The 24692-nt window shown below is 40.4% G+C and overlaps 1 protein-coding gene across 1 annotated transcript in view; it reads right to left on the bottom strand.

The window, feature by feature from the left end:
* Positions 1-24692, bottom strand: part of LOC136871644 (neuroguidin) — a 120533-nt gene that overhangs the window by 20527 nt on the left and 75314 nt on the right. Inside the window, exon 7 of the mRNA XM_067145123.2 lies at positions 20243-20439. Within this exon, the coding sequence (XP_067001224.1) occupies positions 20243-20439 (197 nt within the window). The remainder of the gene's footprint in view (positions 1-20242; positions 20440-24692) is intronic.

The following is a 24692-nucleotide window of genomic DNA, read 5'->3' as shown; positions in this document are numbered from 1 at the left end:
GCCGTCGGACCTGCGGTTCCTATAAGGGAGATCAAATATTCCTTCACTTTACGCTTCTCAATCATAAAGCGATGAAAATGGTTTAAATCATTCGTCATTTTTTGGCATGATGCTGCGTCGAAACGGAAATCCATTTCTCTTCATAAAATCATTCAAGCCTCGGCTATGCTTCAAATCCGAGACACTGATTCCATGTGCTGCGGTTATTTCACATTCTTTAAAATACTGCATTTCGTGAGAAATGGCTTATCTAACGTTGAGTAACAAGATCATATATTTAAGCAGATCCTCCTCTACTTGCGGAAACTTGCCGTTTTTTGGTCCACGAAATGCTTTGCAAGACTTGTTGGCCGCTTGAAGTGCACTTCTGTTACCGCGGTAGCGCAAGTTTCATTTGAGCATTGAACACTTGCTGCCCCGCTGCCCTATTCCCGTATTTTTCGACGTAACTGATCATCGCGAGTTGGTATGATGCAGTATTACTCGAATACTGTGAACTGAAACAATTTTGAGATCACAGGATGTCCCGTAACCGAAACACTCGTAAAACTAGTGCCGGCTAATAACAGCACGTTCACGTTGCCCTGTATTTGGAATGCCAGCTTTCGCAATAGGAAGCCCGCTACTTGAGCACTGTAGTTAACATCTTTATTTCGAAACGCATCCGGAGCTGCGTGATGGATGTTCGAAGTTGTGGGTACGTCAAATATGTGAACATTTCTTTTTCTCCACTTTGGACCCAAAAACATTGGGATGCGTAAATTATGCAAGGGCGTTCGTTAATCACGCGAGAGAATACGGTAGTTTCTTTATAAGACGGTAAAATGAACGCAAATTTATATGCATCTCTGAACACTTGAGATAATGTTATATTTTTTGGCCATAACGAGAAAATAAAGTACCTGAAACTGTCACCGACACAACCCCCTTAAAAAAAATTCAACTCGTTAAAATTATGCACTTAAATACGCGAAACTACCACATACAAAACAATTCAATATGTCCCATACATTATTAACATACGACTTTGGCAGTGGGGGAAAGCATAGAAATGCAAGAAAAAACAAGTGGCCTACAACTCCCACGAAATTACGCATAGAAACGATATTAACAAGCGCCCGAACAATAACAAACTCATTCCTTCATCCTGATTAACTGAGTCGCTAGCGCGCGCCAGCCTGTCTTGCTTGCTTGCTTGCTTGCTTGCAGGACGATTGCCCCTCCGAATCCCCCGCTGTATAAAGCGGACACGCTGCTGTGGTGAGCGGGAAATACGATACACGAATGCGCCGGACGAAACACTCACGAAATAAAGCAGCAAATAAATACGCTTGAAAATGAGTTTTCATAAATTACACAAGCACATAAGAATTTATCCTAGGGGAAGAGTATTGGCCGTACTAGAAGTTACATTGGTCAAAAATAGGAAGAAGTAAAAATAAATCGGAAAATCGGAAGACGAGTTAAAAACCGGAAAGTTTCCGGGTAAATCGGAAGGGTTGGCAAATATGTTACAACAATGGGATATTTTCAAGCCGCTTTTATTGCTACCATCAGTAGCAACAGAAAATGCATTCACCTGCAAATGTGATACAATTTTCGCCCTTACTTCCATGCACATTTCTGTAATGATAGCCGCCGTTTTCATTCTAGCACACCCATATCGTTTAGCGATTTCCGAAAGAAAGGTCCCGCTTGATCGGCACAATTTACAGGCAGGTTATGTTCTACTATAAATGACTTAAATAATGCCTCGGCATTCGTCACAGGATTTACATATTGGTTTTTACATGAAAAGTTCAGTTTCTGGTTTCTTTCTACAGGCTGGACACTCTCCTTATGTTTTTTCATTTGCATATGCTTGAGTATATCGCACTTCCCGCCATGCACAACCAAAAAAAAATCACACCTACATATAGTACAGAATGTGAACATTGCTCCCTTTCTGGATTCACTCAAACACAGAAACTCTTCCCTACAAGCACTTTTAAACACTGCATCGTATTTCCTTTTTGACACTTTGGCCAAAACAAATATTAAGACACAACACGAACACTTCTGCAGGTCTTGGCCAGGGTAGAACGACTATGGTGTGCTACTTCTGAGGTCAGGTTACTCCAAAGAGAATGTAACTCGCTTGCAAAGAGAATGACTGTATAATATTAGAACTACCATCGACCAGCCATACATTGATAGAACGAGGAAATCTGCGGGAGTTTAAAATAGTATGAAAATTACTGATACTGCTCTGAAAATCGGGAGATCGGTCCCGGCGATCGGGAGGAACGATGAAAAATCGGGAGTCTCCCGCTCAAATCGGGAGACTTGGCACGTCTGTATATTTATTCGGGAATCAACTGATCACCAATGACAGCTCACCGGAGGATCAGTTAGTTGGGTTTTTAATAATAATATTTTTGGTTTTCCATACCACTAAGTACTTTTGACTGTTTTCCGAGATGCTGAGGTGCTGGAATTTTGTCACGCAGGAGTTCTTTTATGTGCCAGTATATCGATCGACATGAGGCTGATGTATTTAAGCACCTTCAAATACCTCAGGACTGAGCCCGGATCGAACCTGCCAAGCTGGGATCAGAAGGCCAACGTCTCAACCGTCTGACCCACTGAGCCCGGCATTGGGTTTTTCCTGCCGCTGTACACTGAAGAAACCATTCCTGACACCAGCCATGACGAAGCGTCTTCTGTGGGCAAAACACGAGAACTGGATTGCTGCCGATTGGAAAAGGGTGAGTAGTATGTTACTCTGATAATTTGTTTGTTTGTTTGTTTGTTTGTTTGTTTGTTGCGTGACACTCACAAATGGACCTTGTGCAAACACACAACTTACAAAAGTGCAATTTTTTTGTTTGGTGTTATAAATACACATTCTTGATGACAAGTCTCTATTTGAAAGGAGGCATAAGGGTGAAAAATACATTGCAACACCCCATAAGTGCCATGGTGCGGTTCATGCACAACTCTGCACCCTGCCACAAAGCAAAAAAAAAAAAAAATGACTAGGTACCTCTCTGATAACAAGGTTAAGGTTTTGGACTGAACCGGCAATGCACCAGACCTCAATCCTATTGAGAACATATGGGGGATGATGATGAAACCACAACTCAGTGTCTCAAATGCATCAGTAGCATGCCAGACTCGAAGCTGCAATTGCTCCAAAGGAACATAACAAAATAATAGTAATGGCCTGATTTTTGACAATACTTGAGCATTAAAATATACAGTGGAACCTCAATTCTTCGTTTCTGGAGAGAACGCGAAAAGAAAACGTACATGGACAACGGAAAATACGGGAATGAATGAAAATCATCAACAATTTGGCTAAATATCACAAAAATGAAAATGTATAATTATAATCTTACTAACACTCCTAAACCATACCAAACTACAGCCCCAATGGGCTTTTGCCTGCCAACTGACTGCTGCTGAGCCCGAAGACCTACAGATTACAAGGTGGCATGTGGTCAATGTAATGAATCCTCTCAGCCGTAATTCCTGGCTCTCTAGAACGGGGTCACCATCTCACCATTAGATAGCTCCTCAATTAAAGGTAATCACGTAGGCTGAGTGGACCTGGAACCAGCACATATCTCTCTTTCTTAGCATTAATCCCGACTTGCAGGGTCTGCTGCTTTGCTACATCTCCTCCATTTCTGTCTGTCGTTGACATCTTCTGGTGTTAAGCCAACACTGTGCATGTCTGCCCTGATGTTGTCAGTCCGTCTCTTTGCCGGTCTTCCTCGTGGTATTGTTCCCTCTGGGTTGATGTGGAGCGCTGTTTTGGCAACTGAGTCGTCCTGTTTTCTCATGACGTGGCCACACCCCAGCGGAGACGGGCTCCCCTCACTTTGTCTATGATGGGCGCGACACCAAACCTTTGCCGGACGTCCGTGTTCCTTATGTGGTCACATCGGGTCAGCCCCACGGACCATCAAAGCATCTTCATCTCCATGGTTGTCAACATTTGCTCCTGTTGTTTCGTCATTGGGGCGACATTCAGTCCCATAGATCGCTGCTGGCCGTACCACACTCTTATAAACTTTTGCCTTTAGATATTGAGGCATCTTTTTATCACAGAGGATTCCAGTGACCTGTCTCCACTTGAGCCAAGCTGCATTTACCCTCATCCGAGTATCAGGAGTAGTGTCACAGTTTGAGGTGACGACAGATCCCAAGTACTTAAATTTCATGGTCTTCTTCACTGATACTTATGGTACCTCTGGTTTGGGGGCCACATTCCAGGTATTCTGTCTTCTGGATATTGAGGTGCAGTCCATTTTCAGCCAGTCTGTCCTTCCACGTTTGAACCTGATGCTGGAGTTCAGGACGGGTTTCTTGTGCAAGTACCACATCATTGGCATAAAGAAGGGTCGAGGGATGTGAAGTCTGTATGTCAGCTGTTGCCGTATCCATGCAGAGGATGAATAGCAATGGTGAAAGGGCAGAACCTTGATGAACACCCACAGTGATATCGAAAGGCGGAGAGATTCCACCAGGACTCCGGACGACACTAGTGGAATTGCGATACAGAAGTTGCACCCAGCTTACATACTCTTCAGGGACGCCATGACAGCGAAGAGCTCGCCAAATAAGTTTGTGTGGGATACGGTCAAAAGCCTTTTCTAGGTCTAGAAATGCTATGTGTACACTCTTCTGTCTCTCTCTGTGCTTTTCCATCAAGAGGCGTGTGGCATGGATAGCATCGATGGTACCAGCACATATATTCAGGTAAAAATGCCTGACTTGGCCGGGAATCGAACCAGGGCCCTCCAGGTGAGAGGCAGGCAAGTTAGACTGCAGGACCGACTTCAAACATTAATTACCGGTATGAGAATTAAAAATCTCGATACTTTATATTCAGTTTTACCGGGGAAACTTTCCGTTCGGCAACATTGATCAGCCAAATTCTTCGTAAAATCTAATAACGCCAAACCAAACAACAAATGACCACAAGTAGTTTTTAATTCCATAACCTAATAAATTAAAGCATATTCGAAACAAAAGCGCCCAACATGATGGCAAAATCTCTTTTCTTAATCTTCCATTGTAATTTGGTCACCGGTACATGGTTCGCAGCCTGTTTCTGGAAATCTTTTACCACGTAAATTAGGCCTACATCGACGTATAAAGGTTATATTGAACTCGAGAATATGTCTTGAATGTAGAAGTTCTCGAATGCATTATATTCAATTCTGCCCATCACTAATCACAATCAAGTTGGAAAGAGAAAAATCTTCAGAAATTACGGTTATTCGTGACCTTGAGCTCAGCTAGAAAGTGCACAAGCTGCACAAGTCAATACAAGTGGGAAATGATACAAACTTTTTAAAATTTTTACACAAAAACATAGGCTACTATTCCCAGTCTTATATTCAGACCAAAACAGTAACAGGCAATCCCAAGACCTCCCATGGCTTTATGTATGTAAGGTGCAACATCTGTTTTGGTCTCTAACATAATCATATACGATAATATTAAAATACTAGATTTGTGTTCAGAAGGAGCAGTTTTGATTCCTGCCTGAAAGCCCAGTGACTATACAATGCCCTAACGGAAGTGCCGTACACCTGTTTGGCGCTACAATAGAAAAAAGTAAAAAATATTAAACATCTAACCCTGGACATAATGTGAAGTTTTACAAGTATGAGCATTTGACGAAACTCGTTCCGTCTTCAAGTAGAGCTGTCGAAATGTGCTCTGTCTCCTTCCAATTAACACTCAACAAAAACCTGATTTCAGAGGATTCTCTAAATAACACCAGAATGCGATGCTAAGATGGTCTCCGATACATGGTTCGCAGCCTGTTTCTGGAAATCTTTTACCACATAAATTAGGCCTACATCGACGTACAGTACAGTACTTGCTCTAATTACTGCAATGATGCGGCATTAATACCAAGATCCCTGAGTATGCCGCAGCCACCCTTTCGTGAGATGCGGTTTCTTAAAAAACATTTGATCGAGGATTTAGTATTGATGGACTGAAATTTCTGGACAGTTGATCTGGGAAATCGTTTCTTCGAGGAATGGATAGTGCAGGATTCTTACAACGTGATTTAATTATGATGCTCCCGGGAACGCATAATTTGAATGAATAATCCAGAAAAACGTAGTTCTGGGAACGGATAATCGAGTTCCACTGTATTCTAACAGTGTTGTGACTATTTTCATACCAATATATCTTACTATAAGCGTCCTCGTGCTTCAGTCTCCAGAAACTAATTTTGATTGATGATGATGATGCTTGTTGTTTATTTAAAGGGGCCTGACATCTAGGTCATCGGCTCCTAATGGTACAAAATGAGACGATATGTAATGACAACTTAAAAGTCCCAACTCAATCCACTGATCAGAATTCAAAACGTTATGATGAAGAATGAAAGGATGAATATGAAATTAAAATAATCAGTGGATTCAACTCACAATACTGAAAGTTAAAAATATTTCCACAATGAATCCAATGATTAGAATTCTATGGTTCATGGTGTGGGTTACTGTAGTCACGTCCTAGTTCGTGAACCATGGGCAAAGGCTGAGTGGCCTAGTAAGTGGTCTGAGAGTCAGGATACCAGTTGCTACGGAATGGGAGTGGGCATCTTTGACATATTCTGAGTCACAGCCCTCCTTGTGCTCAGGCAGCTAGGGCTATACAATCCACTGGAGTCCCTAACCCGTTAGAGTAGAGATCCTCACCTGGACTATGTGTAAGTAGGGTAGCATCCTGCTTCATGAATCTACCAAGCTCAGAACATTTTAAGCAAGCCTCGGACCGATGGGAGTAACGGAGTTCCACTCCCATTTGATAGGCGAGGGACTCCTTGGATACAACTTAGCGAACAAAATGGAATTCGATGGGGAGCTATCAATATTAATGGGGCTTATGGAAGAAGAGACCTGGCTGAGTCAGCAAAGAGGATGCATCTGGATGTGCCAGGAGTAAATGATATTTGGGTAAGGGGAGATAACGAGGAAGAGATAGGAGATTATAAAGTGTACTTGACGGGTGTTAAAGTGTTCATCAGGAATAAAACTGCACGCAGCATAGTTACTGTTAGGCACGTAAACGAGCGAATGATGTGGGTAGATTTGGCAGTTGGAGGAATTAGGACGTGAATTGTCTCGGTGTATTCAGCATGTGAGGGTGCAGATGAGGATGAAATTGACAAGTTATAAAGCACTGAGTGACATCATAATCAGGGTCAACAGCAAGGATAGGATAGTGCTAATGGGCAACTTCAATAGGAGAGTTGGAAATAGAACTGAAGGTTACAAAAGGGTGATTGGTAAATGTGGGGAAGATATGGAAGCTAACAGGAATGGGAAGCGGCTGCTGGACTTCTGTGCTAGTATGGGATTAGCAGTTACGAATACATTCTTCAAGCATAAGGCTATTCACCACTACACATGGAAGGCTAGGGCTACCAGATCCATAATAGATTATATCTTAACCGACTTTGAATTCAGGAAATTGTTAGGAATGTACAGGTTTTTTGGGGATTTTTCTATGAAACAGACCACTATCTGATCTGTAGTGAACTAAGTATCTCTAGGCCTAGGGCAGAGAAAGTGAAATCTGTCTGCAAACAAATAAGGGTAGAAAATTTCCAGAACAAGGACCTAGTGTTTACAGTGCACTATGTCTTCTGGTATAGGCTAGAGCAATTTTGTTACTTTCATAGATCTGTCTCTGTCTTATCCTTGGCTTTGACAATATGAAAGTGATTGAGGTATGAGCGATGCTAGTAATGCCAATCCTTACGCAGCCAGTCCCTGCCATGAATGGCGTGAAAATGTTGCTCATAGGGTCGGTTGGTGTATGCATTTCAGTGGGCTTGGCAGACTGATATGTAATAGCAACTCTGGCTCGGTGAGGAAAGCAATGGGAAACTACCTCACTCCTAATTTCCCTAGTACGCCTCTTCAGTGATGCCTAGGCCATCTATGACAGCTTATGGCAGAGCTGTTGAGGATCCCACCAGCGGCATCGCTAACGGACTGAACATACATACATACATGGATATAATTAGCGAGAGAAGTTCTGAACAGTGGACAGTAAGGAGGTTCAGTATATAGAAAGAGAATGGGTGGGATACAGGGATGCTGTAGTAGCAACAGCAAGGGAATGTCTAGGAACAACTGTGTGTAAAGATGGGGAAAAGCGAACATCTTGGTGGATTGAAGAAGTGAGAACAGCTTGTAAATGTAAAAAGAAGTCTTATCAGAAATGGCTCCAAACAAGGTCTGATGCAGACAGGGAATTGTACATAGATGAAAGAAACAGAGCGAAACAAATAGTTGATGAATACAAAAAGTAGTGAGAAGATATTAGTAATAACCTGGAAAGGCTAGGTCAAGCAACAGGGAAACCTTTCTGGACAATAATAAAGAATCTTAGGAAGGGAGGGAAAAAGGAATTGAACAGTGTTTTGGGTAATTCAGATGAACACATAATAGATCCCAGGGAATCACTGGACAGGTGGAGGGAATATTTTGAAAATCTTCATGGTGGTGTCGCGAACAACGGAGCTCACGGGGAGGAGGAAATTGATGTTCGTGAAATTATGCTTGCGGAAGTGGAAAGGATGGTAAATAAATTCCATTGTCATAAAGCAGCAGGAATAGATGAAATTATACCTGAAAAGGTCAAGTACAGTGGGAAGGCAGGGATGAAATGGTTTAACAGAATAATAAGATTTTTTTTTTTGTTATTTATTTGCTTTACGTTGCACCGACACAGATAGGTCTTATGGCGACGATGGGACAGGGAAGGGCTAGGAGTGGGAAGGAAGCGGACGTGGCCTTAATTAAGGTACAGCCCCAGCATTTGCCTGGTGTGAAAATGGGAAACCACAGAAAACCATCTTCAGGGCTGCCGACAGTGGGGTTCGAACCCACGATCTCCCGAATACTGGATACTGGCCGCAATTAAGCGACTGCAGCTATCGAGCTCGGTAATAATAAGATTAGCATGGAGTGTTGGTAAGGTACTTTCAGATTGGACAAAAGCAGTAATTGCACCTATCTATAAGCAACAGAACAAGGAGGATTGCAACAACTATCGAGGTATCTCACTGATTAGTATACCAGGCAAGGTATTCACTGGCCCTTCCCCATATAAAGGACCAAAATCCCTAAATAGGACAGAGCCGATGTATCAGCGCCGTTAGCGTTCTCACCATAACCTCTCGCGCCGATAGATCGGTGCGCTGAGTTTTCCTATCTTACGAGTGCAAGAGTGTTAACAATTTTATTTCATGTAATGAGGAAGTTCCGGCTAGTGCCATTTCTTGATGGATGCAGTACTTTTTCATCTGTTTCTTGGCACAGGCCAGAGTAAAGTGTAGCTTCCACCTAAGTCCCAGTCTCATCCATGGCTGTGAAAATACGGACGCTACTGGGGTATGGGTGGTGCTGAGTAATAACATTCGGAGCATGACCTGTGCGTCTGAGTGTCAAGAAAGGTGTTGTCCTTAAGGTCAGTTGTGCTGCAATAGCACGGTCTGGCCCAGTGAGGAAAGCAATGGCAAACTGTCTGGCTCCATGGCTAAATGGTTAGCGTTTGCCCACAGGGTTCCCGGGTTCGATTCCCGGCAGGTCGGGAATTTTAACCATATTGGTTAATCTCCCTGGCACGTCGTCGTCTTCATGATCATTTCACCCTCATCTAGACGCGCAGGTAACCCTATGGGCGTCAAATCAAAAGACCTGCACCTGGTGAGCCAAAGTCCTTGGACACATCCCAGCACTAAAAGCTATACGCCATTTCATTTCAATGGCAAACTACCTCACACCTCGTCTTGCTTAGTACGCCCCATTTTGGCGATGCCAGCTGTTTTTTGCAGTTTCCCTATAACCATATAACCTTTGGTGGTGCTTTGAGGATCCAACCAGCCTCTAGGCTGATAACCTGACAGACACAAACACGAGGAAGTAAAATGTGTGCAGGTTGAAATATGCCTGTTGACGATGTTTTACGTGTGTTTTCTGTTGGGTGCATCTGGCCGAGGGGAAGACTCCTGCTGTGTTGAATGATTTAAGAATTTAGGCTTACCTTGTTCTGTAGGTCAGCAGCAGGGAATCTGGGTTACTGAACCAAACAGAGCTTATATAATTAAATAATAACACGTTATTGGCTTTACATTCCACTAACTATTTTTGCGGTTTTTCGAGACATCGAGGTGCCGGAAGACTTGTTCATTGTTTGGTTACTTTTGATATGGAACTTTAATTATGAACTTCAGACGGTTGTTGTACATATTGTATATAATATTGTAATCACTAGAGACGAGAATTATAGGCACTAAAAACAGTTAAAATAGGCTCTTAAATTAGCTAAAATAGGCACTAACGTGCAAAATAGGCAACAAAATAGGCATGAAAAACTTATAATTTAAGAACACGCTCAATTACAATAAAAGGAATTTACAACAAGCAACGTTTCAATGTTTTCCGGTAACAATCTTGTTCTCCTGTCAGGCAGAATGTTTTGTACTGAGAGAAATCTCTCAAAATCACAGGAAGTGATTGGAGAAAATTTCAATGAAGCCACTTAATCTGCTTTAGTTCAACCGCTTCATCTACCTCACCTCGAAGCACCCTGGCTACTTTTACCGTCCCTTTCCATCATGGATTCTGCTGCAGGACTCTTATGGAACTTTTGCTGACAGTGGCTACCTTCCCAGAGGTTTGGTCAAAACTTCTCCTGACTTCTTCCACAACCCTAAATGATTCAACCGGGGGAAGCCACTCGTCTCCAACTAGGTAGTTGCTCTCGGCAGCTTGTTGAAGTTTGAAGATGCTCCAGTTTATGCAGGGGGATATTAGCTCCCACCATTGCAATGCACAGGTCTATAGAAAATAGTTGCTGGTCGCTGTTCATAGCGGACTGGTAGAAAAGCTGCGATGACAACGCTTTCTGTAATCGTATCAAATGTATCACAGTTTTTTTATGTTGATCTATATGGTATCTTTTCACACTTGATCTGAAAAATAATAAAATTGACAAATTTCAATGTTTGTATATTTCTACAGCTGGGCGAATTGGCAATAATGCTTAGTATAAACATAATAATGGCTTATGGCTTCCGGAGAGGCTTGGTGCGGGTCTATTTCTCGTAGACGGCCTATTAGGCGACCTGCATATCTGTGAAGATGAGGGCCCTACCTAGGATGATTTCTAATGCTGAAAACGCCACACACACCCAGCCCCAGAGCCATTAGAATTAACCAATTAAGGTTAAAATCCCCGACCCGGCCGGGAATCGAACCCGGGACGCTGTGAACCGAAGGCCAGTACGCTGACCATTCAGACGAGTCGGACAGTATAAACATGCATTTATTTCATAAAAAAAAAAGAGAAAGACTATGGGAGGTGATTTTTCTAGAAGTACACATTCGTAATTTACAAGGAAATATGTCCTCAAAAATGTTCAGTTATAATCTGGCTGTTTCCTGTCGAGTTCACCGGGTGAAAAAATAATTAAAATGACGTGAAACGATACCTGAGTAGCGTAGAGGAGAGATCCTTCCTATATGCTTGCCAGAAACTTACCAAGCTCCCCCTAGCAGTATTCTTACTTATATAGAGTCGGGCTCCATGGCTAAATGGTTAGCGTGCTGGCCTTTGGTCACAGGGGTCCCGGGTTCGATTCCCGGCAGGGTCGGGAATTTTAACCATCACTGGCACGGGGGCCGGGTGTATGTGTCGTCTTCATCATCATTTCATCGTCATCACGACGCGCAGGTCGCTTACGGGCGTCAGTTCAAAAGACCTGCACTTGGCGAACCGAACTTGTCCTTGGACACTTCCGGCACTAAACGCCATACACCATTTCATTTCATTTACTTATATAGAAGAATTGGCTGGCTCCATGGCTAAATGGTTAGAATGTTGGCCTTTGGTCACAGGGGTCAGGGGTTCGATTTCCGGTTAATTTGGTTAATTTCGCTGGCACTGGGGCTGGCTGTATGTGTCGTCTTCATCATCATTTCATCGTCATCACGACGCGCAGGTCGCTTACGGGCGTCAGTTCAAAAGACCTGCACTTGGCGAACCAAACTTGTCCTTGGACAGTTCCGGCACTAAACGCCATACGCCATTTCATTTCGTTTTATAGAAGAATTCAAACGGAGACACTATAAATCTCAGATTTGTTAACATTTTATATGTTTCTATTCGCCGGATTTGGTCAGCCAGGTCAGCTATCATAAAGACTGTTTTCTGTTGCCTGCAATAGATCCTGCATCACATGTGCCCAGAAGGCTGCCACCCTCGTTGAAAATTAGAAAACCGCGTGATTTGATATTGTCGTGGAATGCGCCCATAAACTTACTTTTTGTCACAATTTAGCAAGACTCTAGATGGGATGCTAAAGCTTACGCACCCCGGACTCTCTTTGCTTGCCCCCGCCCCCTGCAGGAAGGTTACTAACCGGACCTCACCAATCCAGACCAACGGTCTTTTCACTGGCCTGGTCTTGTAAAGATAGTCTTTGTAGCCTTGTTAAATACGCTGTGACATCGTCCAAGCCGTGCCATCTTGTATGTCTAGCCTCTGTGACATCGTCCTAGCTGCACCACATTCGATCTTCAACCTAGGTTTCGCGAAGGCTTAGCGTAAGCGTTAATAGAGTTCACTGGAGCCTACGCATAGCGCTGGTGAAAGTTACTCACGATTTTTAAAAATGACATTTCAGTTGCAGTCTGCTTCTGTGGTGTAGTAGTTACCGTGATTAGCCGCCACCCACGGAGGCCCGGGTTCGATTTCCGGCTCTGCCACGAAATTTGAAAAGTGGCACGAAGGGCTGGAACGGGGTCCATTCAGGCTTGGGAGGTCAAATGAGTAGAGGTGGACTCGATTCCCACCTCGGCCATCCTCGAAGTGGTTTTCTGTGGTTTCCCACTTCTCCTCCAGGAAAATGCTGGGATGGTACCGAACTTAAAGACGCGGCCACTTTCTTCCCTCTTCTTTGCCTGTCCCTTCCAATCTTCCCATACCTCCATAAGGCCCCTATTCAGCATAGAAGGTGACGCTGTCTGGCCAACGTACTAGTTCTCCTCCCCAGTTGTATCATCTGACCAAAAGTCTCATGCTCCAGGACCTTGCCCTTGAGACGGTAGAGGTGGGATCCTTCGCTGAGTCTGAGGGGAAAACCTACCCTGGAGGGTAAACAGATTAAGAAAGAAAGAAAGGAAAAAAGAAAGAAAATTTTTCAGTTGTAAATCTCTATTTTCACGGGAATGGAATCAGAGTTCAAAATACCGATTTTTAATTTTCATCCACTTTGTGACAAGAGACCACCGGCGTTCTAACTCCTCGTTCAGTAATTAAATTATTATTTACGTTTTAGCAATATATATTTTGAAAGTTCACGATTAATACAGCATTGCAAGAAAACAACTTTCCATAATACGTAAATTAATAGGCCTATAAATGCTATAATGAAATGAGATCGTAGTTCAGTCACAAAAAGATAAAAGGAACAAACGAACTTATCACCTTACAGCAAGCTTGGCTTGCACTGGAAGAAATTCGGTGTCTTTAAAATAGATTAAAAAGGAATTAAATAGGCAATTATCCTCCAAATAGGCACAAACCCCTGAAATAGGCAGTTATAGGCACAATAAAACCAATGAAATCTAGCTTAAAGGACCCTAAAATGGATTTATATCTCAAAAGCCTACGTTTCTGAACACAGGAATAAAATAGGCAAATAGGCAAATTCCCATCTCTAGTAATCACGATATGGGGAATAAATAATTGTTTGGTTGATAGCACCGTGTGCATTTGAAGGTCGTTGGTTCAGTCCCACCTGTGCTGTTTCGGCTTCAACCATAACACTTAGAATCTGTGCCTTTTTTAGGGTTATACGGATGGTCCCACATCCGGAGTATATTTACTTGTGTGTATAATTTGCCATGCCTGTATAAGCCAGGATAATTTCTTTTAGTTGCAAAATATTAGTCCTTTCTTGTTGATTAATGCTCTCTTGACCAAAGTTGATAAGACTTATTTGTTATCCATGTCCGTGCTGTAACTTATCCCTATCCCAAGAAGCAACAATTAATGTGTTAATGACAGAGGGGGTGTAACCCTATGCTATTTCAACATGATTTGTACAGTGATTTATATGTCTTGTGTTACTTGGGTTTGATTTCTTTGTCTTAGATTAATAAACTAGACTTTTATCCTTTACTTTGGTATAGTTCTCATTGACAGTTATGTGCTCTGAGCCTGTCTTTGTAGAATAAGGGTTACTTAGCTTCAGAGGGCCATTCAGATGCTCCCCAACCCTGATGCAAAAAGGGCTTAGCCAGGCATAATTAAAAACAGGTAGTAGGGTACAATATATATTAACCCTCCAGTACTTGCGCGGGGTAATAAATTACCTCAACCTTTGGAAAACTGTCGCCGATTTTTTTCTGTCACGTACTGGACATTGGGCTGTTGTGTACCTTTCAAGGACACAATGTGCCGCCTCCTGAGCTGTCTGTCATAAATCTTCGGGCGTCAGTACGTTTCCGGCAGTGACACAAAGTTGACTGGAGTAACATATTGCCCCATGCGAGTACTGGCGGAAGTAAATTGGCAGACTCATTTTTTGTTTATTTTCATTCATGCATGTGTGTTTATTGTGAGAACAACTAGTTACTTTAGACGGTAAATATGAGTTGTGATATAGCCGGGAACATTAGCAAGAACCAGGAACGAATTCGTCAACTCCTTTCTGAATTATCTGACGAAGAATTAGTGGACTCAGAAGACGACGGTGAAGAGCATGATTCACTCTCAGAACAGGATGTTAGTGAGTTACCTGAAGAGGACTGTGGCAATACATCAGGGAGTGAAAATGACAACACTTCAAACAGGCCCTGCCAAAATTACATATATGGGCTTGATGGTGTGACTAAATGGAGCACCGTAGTGCCTCCTAAAAACATTCGTACTCATGTTCACAACTAAGTTTCATTGTACTTGCCTGGCTCTAGGCTGAAAACACGTGGCGTTACGGATCCAATGACATCTTTAATTTTTTATTGATGAAAGCTCAATTGCAATGGAACTGGTGAAACCTAGGATAGCTGTTAGAGCGGCACAAAGTAGTTTGCCTCGCAGAATCAGAGAAAGTTTTGAAAATGAGTTCAAATGGTAAGGAAGAAATTTCCCAGACCTCTCTGACTCCACCCTTGAAGAGAAAAACACCAGGATCATCCGGACGATGTGCTTTATATCCTAAAATTCGGGACAGGAAAAGCGGAAACTCTTGTGTGCTGTGTGAAAAGTATGTGTCCCAAGACCAATTTCAGTACCGTGTGTGACAACAAGAAAACCAATGGTAACTAAAAGAGACTAAACATCAGTGTTCAAACAGTAATGAAGTGTGATTGATTTTCATATTTCTAGTTTTTAAACTACATGAACTCGAGTGTTATTATGAACGAAATTATCTTTTTTGAAGTTATGCAGTGGGATCTCTTCAACACGTACTACATGTACGTAACATGACCTAATACGTTGAAAGTCTGTTTCGATTACAACGCGGTCGTGAAAATTCAATATTCATTGACATGCACCACAACGGGCGACTTAAACACACTCTACAGTGTGCTAGCAGCAGTGCCACACCTGTAGCTCAGATCCTTTCAAACAGAACAAAAATGACCTAGGCCACCATAGCTCAATTGGTAGAGCAACTGACGCGAAATCGGGAGGTTGTGGGTTCGGATCCCACTGGTGTCCGGTTGGCCATTTTTGTTCTGTACTTAACATCTCTTCAACACGTACTACATGTACGTAACACGACCTAATACGTTGAAAGTCTGTTTCGATAGCATAATTTCACTTTTAAGTTACAGTAAATATACATGAAAGAATGGGGTAATATTTTACCCTGCGTGAGCACTGGCGTGACAAAATTCTGCGCGAGTACAGGAGGGTTAATTTTATAAGCGTCTGATATTAATCACAAGCTTACTTCCGTATTTTTCGTAGTCATCACACAATTTGTTCTGCTCAATTTTTGGACACTACATTTTAAACGGTGGGAAAATAATGAGAGTAAATAAGTATATACTGTATCCATTAAATACTTTCCTAAAATGAATTTCAGAAAATGTAAGTGACTAGCAAGATACCCGTGCTTCGCTACTGTATTACACTGAAATTTATAACTGAAGACCTTTCATATATAATCCGCCAAAATTTGCGATCTGACTCGTTTTCTGAGAGAATCCACCAAAAATTCGCGATCTGACTCGTTTTCTGGAGATTACGGCAAAGTTCCACCCATTTTCAATCTTTCTTTCCAGCAATCGATTTTGTACTCCCCGGGCTAGCTCCAGGTATTCCGCCCGGTCAGTTGGGTCTCTAAATCTTTGCCATGTTTCCCTATAAGCATTTTTAATATGGATCAAATCCATGAGGAGATCTCATGTGGTGTCTTCTTGAGTGCCTTAGCGGTACTGAACCCGCGGCCGGACTGCATTCGTAGTCATTACCCGGCCATGACCCGTTTCCAGCGTGGTCCACACATTTTTTATGATGGTCCAGAACATTGCAATTATTATTATTATTATTATTATTATTATTATTATTATTATTATTATTATTATTATTATTAGGGTGGGTGATATTAGTTGAATTTAGGTTATTGTTGTTGTTATTATTATTATTATTATTATTAGTCCTGGACCCTGCAGCAAGATCGATCAATCAATCAATCAATCAATCAATCAATCAATCAATCAATCAATCAATCAATCAATCAATCAATCAATCAATCAATCAATCAATCAATCAACACTGATCTGCATTTAGGGCAGTCGCCCAGGTGGCAGATTCCCTATCTGTTGCTTTCCTAGCCTTTTCCTAATGATTTCAAAGAAATCGGAAATTTATTGAACGTCTCCCTTGGTAAGTTATTCCAATCCCTAAATCCCCTTCCTATAAATGAATATTTGCCCCAGTTTGTCCTCTTGAATTCCAACTTTATCTTCATATTGTGATCTTTCCTACTTCTGCACCCTTTATTTACAATCATATTTATGTGATTACCCCAATGAAGATCTTTCCTTATATTAACAATGATCCCCAAAAGAAACTTTCACCCCATCAACGCAGTAATTAAAACTGAGAGGACTTTTCCTATTTGTGAAACTCACAACCTGACTTTTAACCCCGTTTATCAACATACCATTGCCTGTTGTCCATCTCACAACATTTTCGAGGTCACGTTGCAGTTGCTCACAATCTTTTAACTTATTTATCACTCTATAGAGAATAACATCATCCGCAAAAAGCCTTACCTCCGATTCCACTCCTTTACTCATATCATTTATATATATAAGAAAACATAAAGGTCCGATAATACTGCCTTGAGGAATTCCCCTCTTAATTATTACAGGGTCAGATAAAGCTTTACCTACTCTAATTCTCTCTTTTTTTTTTTTTGCTAGTTGCTTTACGTCGCACCAACACAGATACGGTCTTATGGCGACGATGGGACAGGAAAGGGCTAGGAGTAGGAAGGAAGCGGCCGTGACCTTAATTAAGGTACAGCCCCAGCTTTTGCCTGGTGTGAAAATGGGAAACCACGGAAAACCATTTTCAGGGCTGCCGACAGTGGGGTTCGAACCTACTATCTCCCCAATACCAGATACTGGTTGCACTTAAGCTACTGCAGCTATCGAGCTCGGTACTCTAATTCTCTGAGATCTATTTTCTAGAAATATAGCAACTCATTCAGTCACTCTTTTGTCTAGTCCAACTGCACTCATTTTTGCCAGTAGTCTCCCATGATCCACCCTATCAAATGCTTTAGACAGGTCAATCGCGATACAGTCCATCTGACCTCCAGAATCCAAGATACCTGCTATATCTTGCTGGAATCCTACAAGTTGAGCTTCAGTGGAATAACCTTTCCTAAAACCGAATTGCCTTCTATCGAACCAGTTATTAATTTCACAAACATGTCTAAAATAATCAGAAAGAATGCCTTCCCAAAGCTTACATACAATGCATGTCAAACTTACTGGCCTGTAATTTTCAGCTTTATGTCTATCACCCTTTCCTTTATACACAGGGGCTACTATAGCAAGACCACTACTTAATAATTTTTTTAAAAAATGTTATTTGTTTTATGTCCCACTAACTACTCTCTTATGGTTTTCGGAGACGCTGAGGTGCTGGAATTTAGTCCCGCAGGAGTTCTTTTAGTGCCAGTAAATCTACTGACACGAGGCTGACGTATTTGAGCCCCTTCAAATACCACCGGACTGAGCCAGGATCGAACCTGCCAAGTTGGGGTCAGAAGGCCAGCGCCTTAACTGTCTGAGCCATTCAGCCCGGCAGACCACTACTTGGTGGTAAATTACATCTGCTGCCATTGTCATTGCTGACAATGTGACCAGCACCATTGTCACGCGTAGGCAAGTGCACAGGATTTCTGGCGATACGAATTATATACTTCTGTGCATAACTGACCTTATTATAGAGGTGAACAATTGCACGGTAAATATCATTGCTATTGTTTACTTCAAATGTGTTTAAATTTTTATTTATATGCCAAGAGAATCTACTGTAATCTAACTAAGTTCTCCAAAGGAAAAGGTGGCTCTTGAAAACGAACCTAGGAAAGATTAAAAATGAACGGTTTATGATCAGAATCAAGTACATAATGAACAGTAAAATCAACTGGTCTCAACTCCTTTTTCACCCCACCACCACCACCAAAAAAAGAAGCCATGTTTCTTTATATTCAAAGGAGATTCCAAATACCAATGTTCATGTCTGTTACATTCAGTTTTAAGATATAAGTATCCCCATAAAAAGAATTCACTTTTTTCACTTGCTTTCACCCTCAGCCCCGTTACCGGTAAGTGAATTTTCCAGAAAAACAAAAACAAAACAACTTGTTTCCTTATTAGTAAATGATCTTCTAAATACCAATTATCACGACTGTAACAGCTTCAGTTTTTGAGATATGTGTCCTCATAAAAGGAATTCAACTCCTTTTCACCCCCGCCCCCAAAATGATATTTCCCCCTAAATGTGTTTTTCTTTGTTTTTAAAGGAGATCCAAATACCAAATTTCATGTCTGTAACAACTTAAGTTTTTATTAGATGCAAGTATCCTCATACAATTAATTCAATTCATTTTTCAATTCCTTACCCCCCTTCATTGGATTTTCCAGAATCAAAGTAGTATGTGTTTCTTTACTTTAAAAGCATATTCCAAATACCTATTTTCATGTCTGCAACATCTTATGTTTTTGAGATAATAGTATCTTCATACAATTCAACTTATTTTTCAATCCCTCCCCCTCCAACTTGATTTCCGGAAACAAAAAATAAGTATCTTGATTTTTAAAGGAGATTCCAATGACCAATTTTCACGTCTGTATCATCCTCAGTTTTTGAGGTATCAGTATCTTAATAAAAAGAATTCAACCCCATGTTAAGTCATTTTTTACCCCTCACCCAAGTGGATTTCCCTAAAACAAAAAACACAGTTTTCATTATTTTTAATAGAGACTAAAAATACCAACTTTCACTTAAATCTTTATCATGTGACTGTACATAGTGTCTTAACATGGTGTTTATTTTATATCAAGTGTTAATGTATTGTACATAGTGTCTTAACCTAGTGTTTTATTTTGTATCAAGTGTTAATGCATTCTTTAAACGTTAAACATTGTTTCATTAGACTGAGAGTGCCTAACCACATGATAATTATTTCAATATGTGCCAACACCAGATATCTTACAAATTATTTCAAAGACTCTTTCAAGAACTCCACTAAATCTTGTTTACCTGTCAGTAAAGGACCGTCACATTGTATTTTTAACTTATACTATTTTAGTTATATGATGGTTTAATATGAATGTATCGGGATCCCGATGACAGTTGATTTTGAGGCTGAGAGATAGGCCGACGATGCCCACAACAAGGGCGAAATATGTCCCAATTTAAGTGTCATGCTTAAGTTATAAACATTCTCACGAATGTATTGTATTGAACAGGTTGACCACTTCAATAAACTTAATTGTTTCAAATTTATATACAATTTTCAATACAGACCAACCATGAAGTTTATTACATGCGATGATGAATGAGTCAGTCAGTCAGTCAGGACACGTTCTTTTAAGTATAATAATGAATGTCATTGCTAATTGACAATGCAGTCATTGTTAAAAGGAAAATTGCATACATTATCTATAGGCGTTACCTTTCTTTCCTTTACTTTTACTGGTTCTCCTTATTTTGGCTGCAGATGGTCCAGAAATTCCCTCTCCTTCTTGAAGGGCTCTCAGGTCACCAAATCGAGTAAGCTCATCCCCAAGGGTGCCCACCGTAACCATCTTCCGAGATCTGTGACGGTCTTGCTTGGTAAGTGGTAGGCGAGTAAAATAGTTCTCTTCATATCTAGGCAGATGAATAAGAAGATTATTAATAAAATGCACAAGAAACGTTCCACATGCACTAATCAACAAAGAATTATTTCTCAGGTACAGAGAAGCTTACCATATGTTTACTAGTTTTGTACAACAATAAAAAAATGACCAGTAGCCACAACTGGGAATGCAAGGTCAAGTTAAGAGAGAAGCATTATCAAGAATGGTCCTCTCAATGAGCAAGTATGCTCCATCCTCCTGCTGAAGCTTGGAAGCAGAAATGAAATCGTAAAGGGCTGAGAACTGGAAGAACTGATAAAAGAAGGAATAGCCCACTGATAGAAGTGTTGGAAAGTGTGTTTATTTTTTAAAAAATTATTTGTTGATTTAAAATTCAAAAGGTGGTTTTTTTGGGGGGGGGGGGGGGAGGAGGAAACGTGTTAAAACTTTGAAAGCATTCAGGTTTGTGCAATAATTACATTTAAACAGTTATAAAATTAATAAAACAAAGTAAAAAAAGCAAAATAGCACAGGTAAACCATTAAACATACCTATGGAAGAATGAGAAAACATTTTTAAGAAGTTGCACTTTCATTTTACATTCACCGCCATGATGCGTCTCAACACACACATTTTCAGTGAATACGAGTTACCTTTTTCAGTTTTATCCTAATATTGCGTGAAATCATTGAAAGTAGATCATGGTCAGTGTGTCAGCATTTGTAGCTGTCAATCATTGCCTCTTACCACTTACTATGAGACTCTATTTTGAAAATGACCTTTCAGAATCCACATCTGAACATGGATACCACACACATTTTAATGCAGCAGTTGCCTGGTCTCTGTGAGCTAGCCTTAATCCCATTGAGGATCTTTCGAACATTTACATTATCTTGACGCACTTGGTTCTTGATGGAAGTCACCTAAATGCTGTGAGCCTTTAAAAACTGTTGACTCCATCCTCTTTCTTCTTAAACTGGTGCAGTTCTGTAGGAGACACGTTCTTAGGTGCATGCCAAGGATCAAACAATAACCCGATGGCTTCAGCAGCCTTCCTGGCTGAATCCATGGTCTTTAAAGTCCTGACTTTTACTACAGCAACACACATAAGCTTGGACTTTACCATTATCTGCATCTTTTGAGGAAGCTGTTCCAAGTTCTGGAAGATTGTCTGGTTGAATACTCTACCAAATAGCTTGAGTTTTACCTCAATGTCATCTAGCTTCCCAGCAAGTACATGAATTGTTGGGTACATATATCCTGCCAAGAAATTAAAGTAAGTCCATAAGAGAGGCACCAACAACAAACACACATAGCTTGTAATTTTATGATCTATTGTTGAAGTCTATGCTTGTTGGAAAAAATTTCCCCCTGAATTTGGAATTTTAGGTTGCCAGTCAACAATAGACTAGGATTGTCTAGTTTTTCTACTGGTATGTTAGCTTTCACAAACGCAGTAGTAGTGTCTAATTTACAATTACAATGTTTGTCTAAATAATAATAAAACCGGCAATCACAACATTTGCACATAATGCCCCAAGAAATTAGAAATCCTTCATTCTGATATTCTTTAAGTCTGTCCACAGCAGAAACTGCTTCCTTCGGCATTTTAAAATCCAATTTTGCGATGCCCAGTAACAAACATTGGTATCACATGGTTGATTGTAGTCACACGCCAGTATAAAGTTGTAACCACACGCAAAATTTATTTCTGAATGCCTTTCATAATATTTAAATTTTGTCGCATCTTTGCTTTGCTTGCTGCTAAGTTCGAAACTACCACAACAAAAACATGGTCGCCAACTGATTCACGGAAATAACACACCAGCTTCGATGACAGCACAATTTGCATACCATCAAACGGGGCAATTTCGGACAGTTTTGAGGTTATATTCATCTTAACTCACGAAGGGAATCTCAAATTGTATTTTTTATCATCCTAATAATGAGGAATATATCCAATTAATACAATACCCTAGAAACGAAAAATATAAGTTACGCCAACAAATGTTTTCCTAAGAAAATAATAAGGGTTTCCAAATTCACCCCCTACATCGGGGTGATTTCGGACACAAATAGTCCTTTATTTTAATTCTATGTTCTTTCTGCTTTAGTGTTGTGATATTTAAGGTGTTCTGAGGGTGTCCAAAATATGATTAGCTGGTTAAAATCATTGTAATGAAAAATTTAATGTGTACTGTCCGGTCATTATTTTCTGACAACCTAAATGTAAAATTTTCCAGGCTAAATTATAAACTGCACAGAAATCCTACTGATTATTTTACTTACAAATGATACAAATCATAATGCAAAAAGAGTGTACCAGTACACTGAACATGTAGCTGCCATGGCCTATTAATCTAAAATACATTTTCTCTTAAGATAAACTTTCCTCTCTTCTCAACTTCGGCTGGAAGTATTTTCGAAATTTGTTCTTCATCTATTATATCCTCATGAGAGATGTTAGGCAACACAAACACTTTCCTGCTGTTTGTATGTGGGAGCAAGTATTTGACATCCACATTGCTTGAATGAATATTTTAGGCCACCTCAAAATACTGAATCATATGTTCTTTGTTCCTCACTTGTATTTATAATCTGTAATTAGGAAAGCCTCTTCATGCAACACCAGAACATCATTACTTTGGTCATTACCTTCACTGTGTGTTACATCACATTCATTTTCACTGCTGTCGCCAGCACTGTCACTTATTTCCGCACTGCTTTCATCTCGGTGGAAGTCACGGCCAAAAATAGACTTCCCAGGAAGAACATTTCATTTGCGACGACGGGAAGTAGCAGGTTGTGTTGGAGGGTTACGAGCTTCTTTGAGCATTTCCTTCTTCATCATTTATATGGCACTGTCCTTCCATTTTTTCAGATGTAATTTCTGCACTTTTGTAGGGTGGGCCAAGGTGTACCATACAAATCAAATGCTTTCCTATAAGACATCTCGCCACTTGAGCCACTACCCGCACTCGTATCCCGGAAAAAGAGTTCAAACGAGAGAATCAATACGGGAAACGCGAGGAAATGAGTGCACAAATAACACGAGGTCCAGCGATCACGATGGGGAAAGGCGACAATATATCAGCCTTGAACTGGAGATCAGTCCCTTAGGGCCGGTTTTATAATAGAGGTTTAAACTGTTGGTTTATCTGTTAGTCGTGTATTATAAAACTTAATCTTAAGTTTAACTAGAGATTAATTTTACTGCCACTCATCTACCATTTAAACTGAAGTTTAAGAATACATAACTTTACAACATGGCAGAACGAATGGACCTCGAAGATATTTTCGAGGTGTTTGAAGAAATAATAATAATAACTTAAATGTTTCCACCTTTTCAATACAATATATTCACAAAATTACAAAATTATACGGTACTAGTTTCGACCCATCTAGGGGTCATCATCAGCCGTATTGAAAAGGTGGAAACATTTAAGTTATTATTATTATTACTTATATATTGTTCAATACGGACCAAAAACATGAAATTCATAACCATCAATGTTTGAAGAAATACTAAGTGATGATGAAGAAGTGATTCAAATTATTGAATGATCATGGGCAATATGAGTTTTTCGAGTAAGGGCACGCTACTTTCATATATGGAATGAAAAATTGTTTTTAAATAGATTTAGACTTACAAAACAGACTGTCATAACCCTATTTCAGCAAACTGGTGCTAGAATAAAACATGCAGCGAAAAGGTAAGAATGTAAAATTGACTTTTTGAAAGGTTTGAATGTTAAAAGTGTAAATTTTAGAAAATAAAGTAACTTCCTTCTATTTCAGATATCATGCTGTAGAACCCCTCAGTCAGCTACTAATAGCATTGCGGTTTTATGCCTCCCGTAGTATGTTTATTACAATGGGAAATTTCAGAGTAATTCATAAGGCCACTGTTTCACGGACTATATAAATATTCCTGTACTAATTGCACAAGCAATTCTATTTCCTTACAAGTAAAATTAGGACAACGTTTATTGCTTTTATTTGTATACCTGCCAACTTTTAGAAACCAAAAATAGGAAGATTTTTTAATTCTTGGATTTCATCACATACCGGTATATTCCACCACAGTCTAGGTGAAAAAAGGTAAAGATAAAAGGCATATATATCTACAGTTACAATGCGAATTGACCATTAAATTTAAAATCTTGAACTACCCAAACATAAAAATGGTTACAAGAAAATGTACCTAATCATTCTCATTAATGACACTTAAAACCAAACCAAACCCCATGGCACTACAACCCTTGAAGGGCCTTGGCCTACCAA

Source organism: Anabrus simplex, chromosome 4 (assembly GCF_040414725.1).
Source record: "Anabrus simplex isolate iqAnaSimp1 chromosome 4, ASM4041472v1, whole genome shotgun sequence".
NCBI classification, from domain to species: Eukaryota; Metazoa; Arthropoda; class Insecta; order Orthoptera; family Tettigoniidae; genus Anabrus; species Anabrus simplex.
This window is presented reverse-complemented; position numbering and strand designations above follow the sequence as displayed.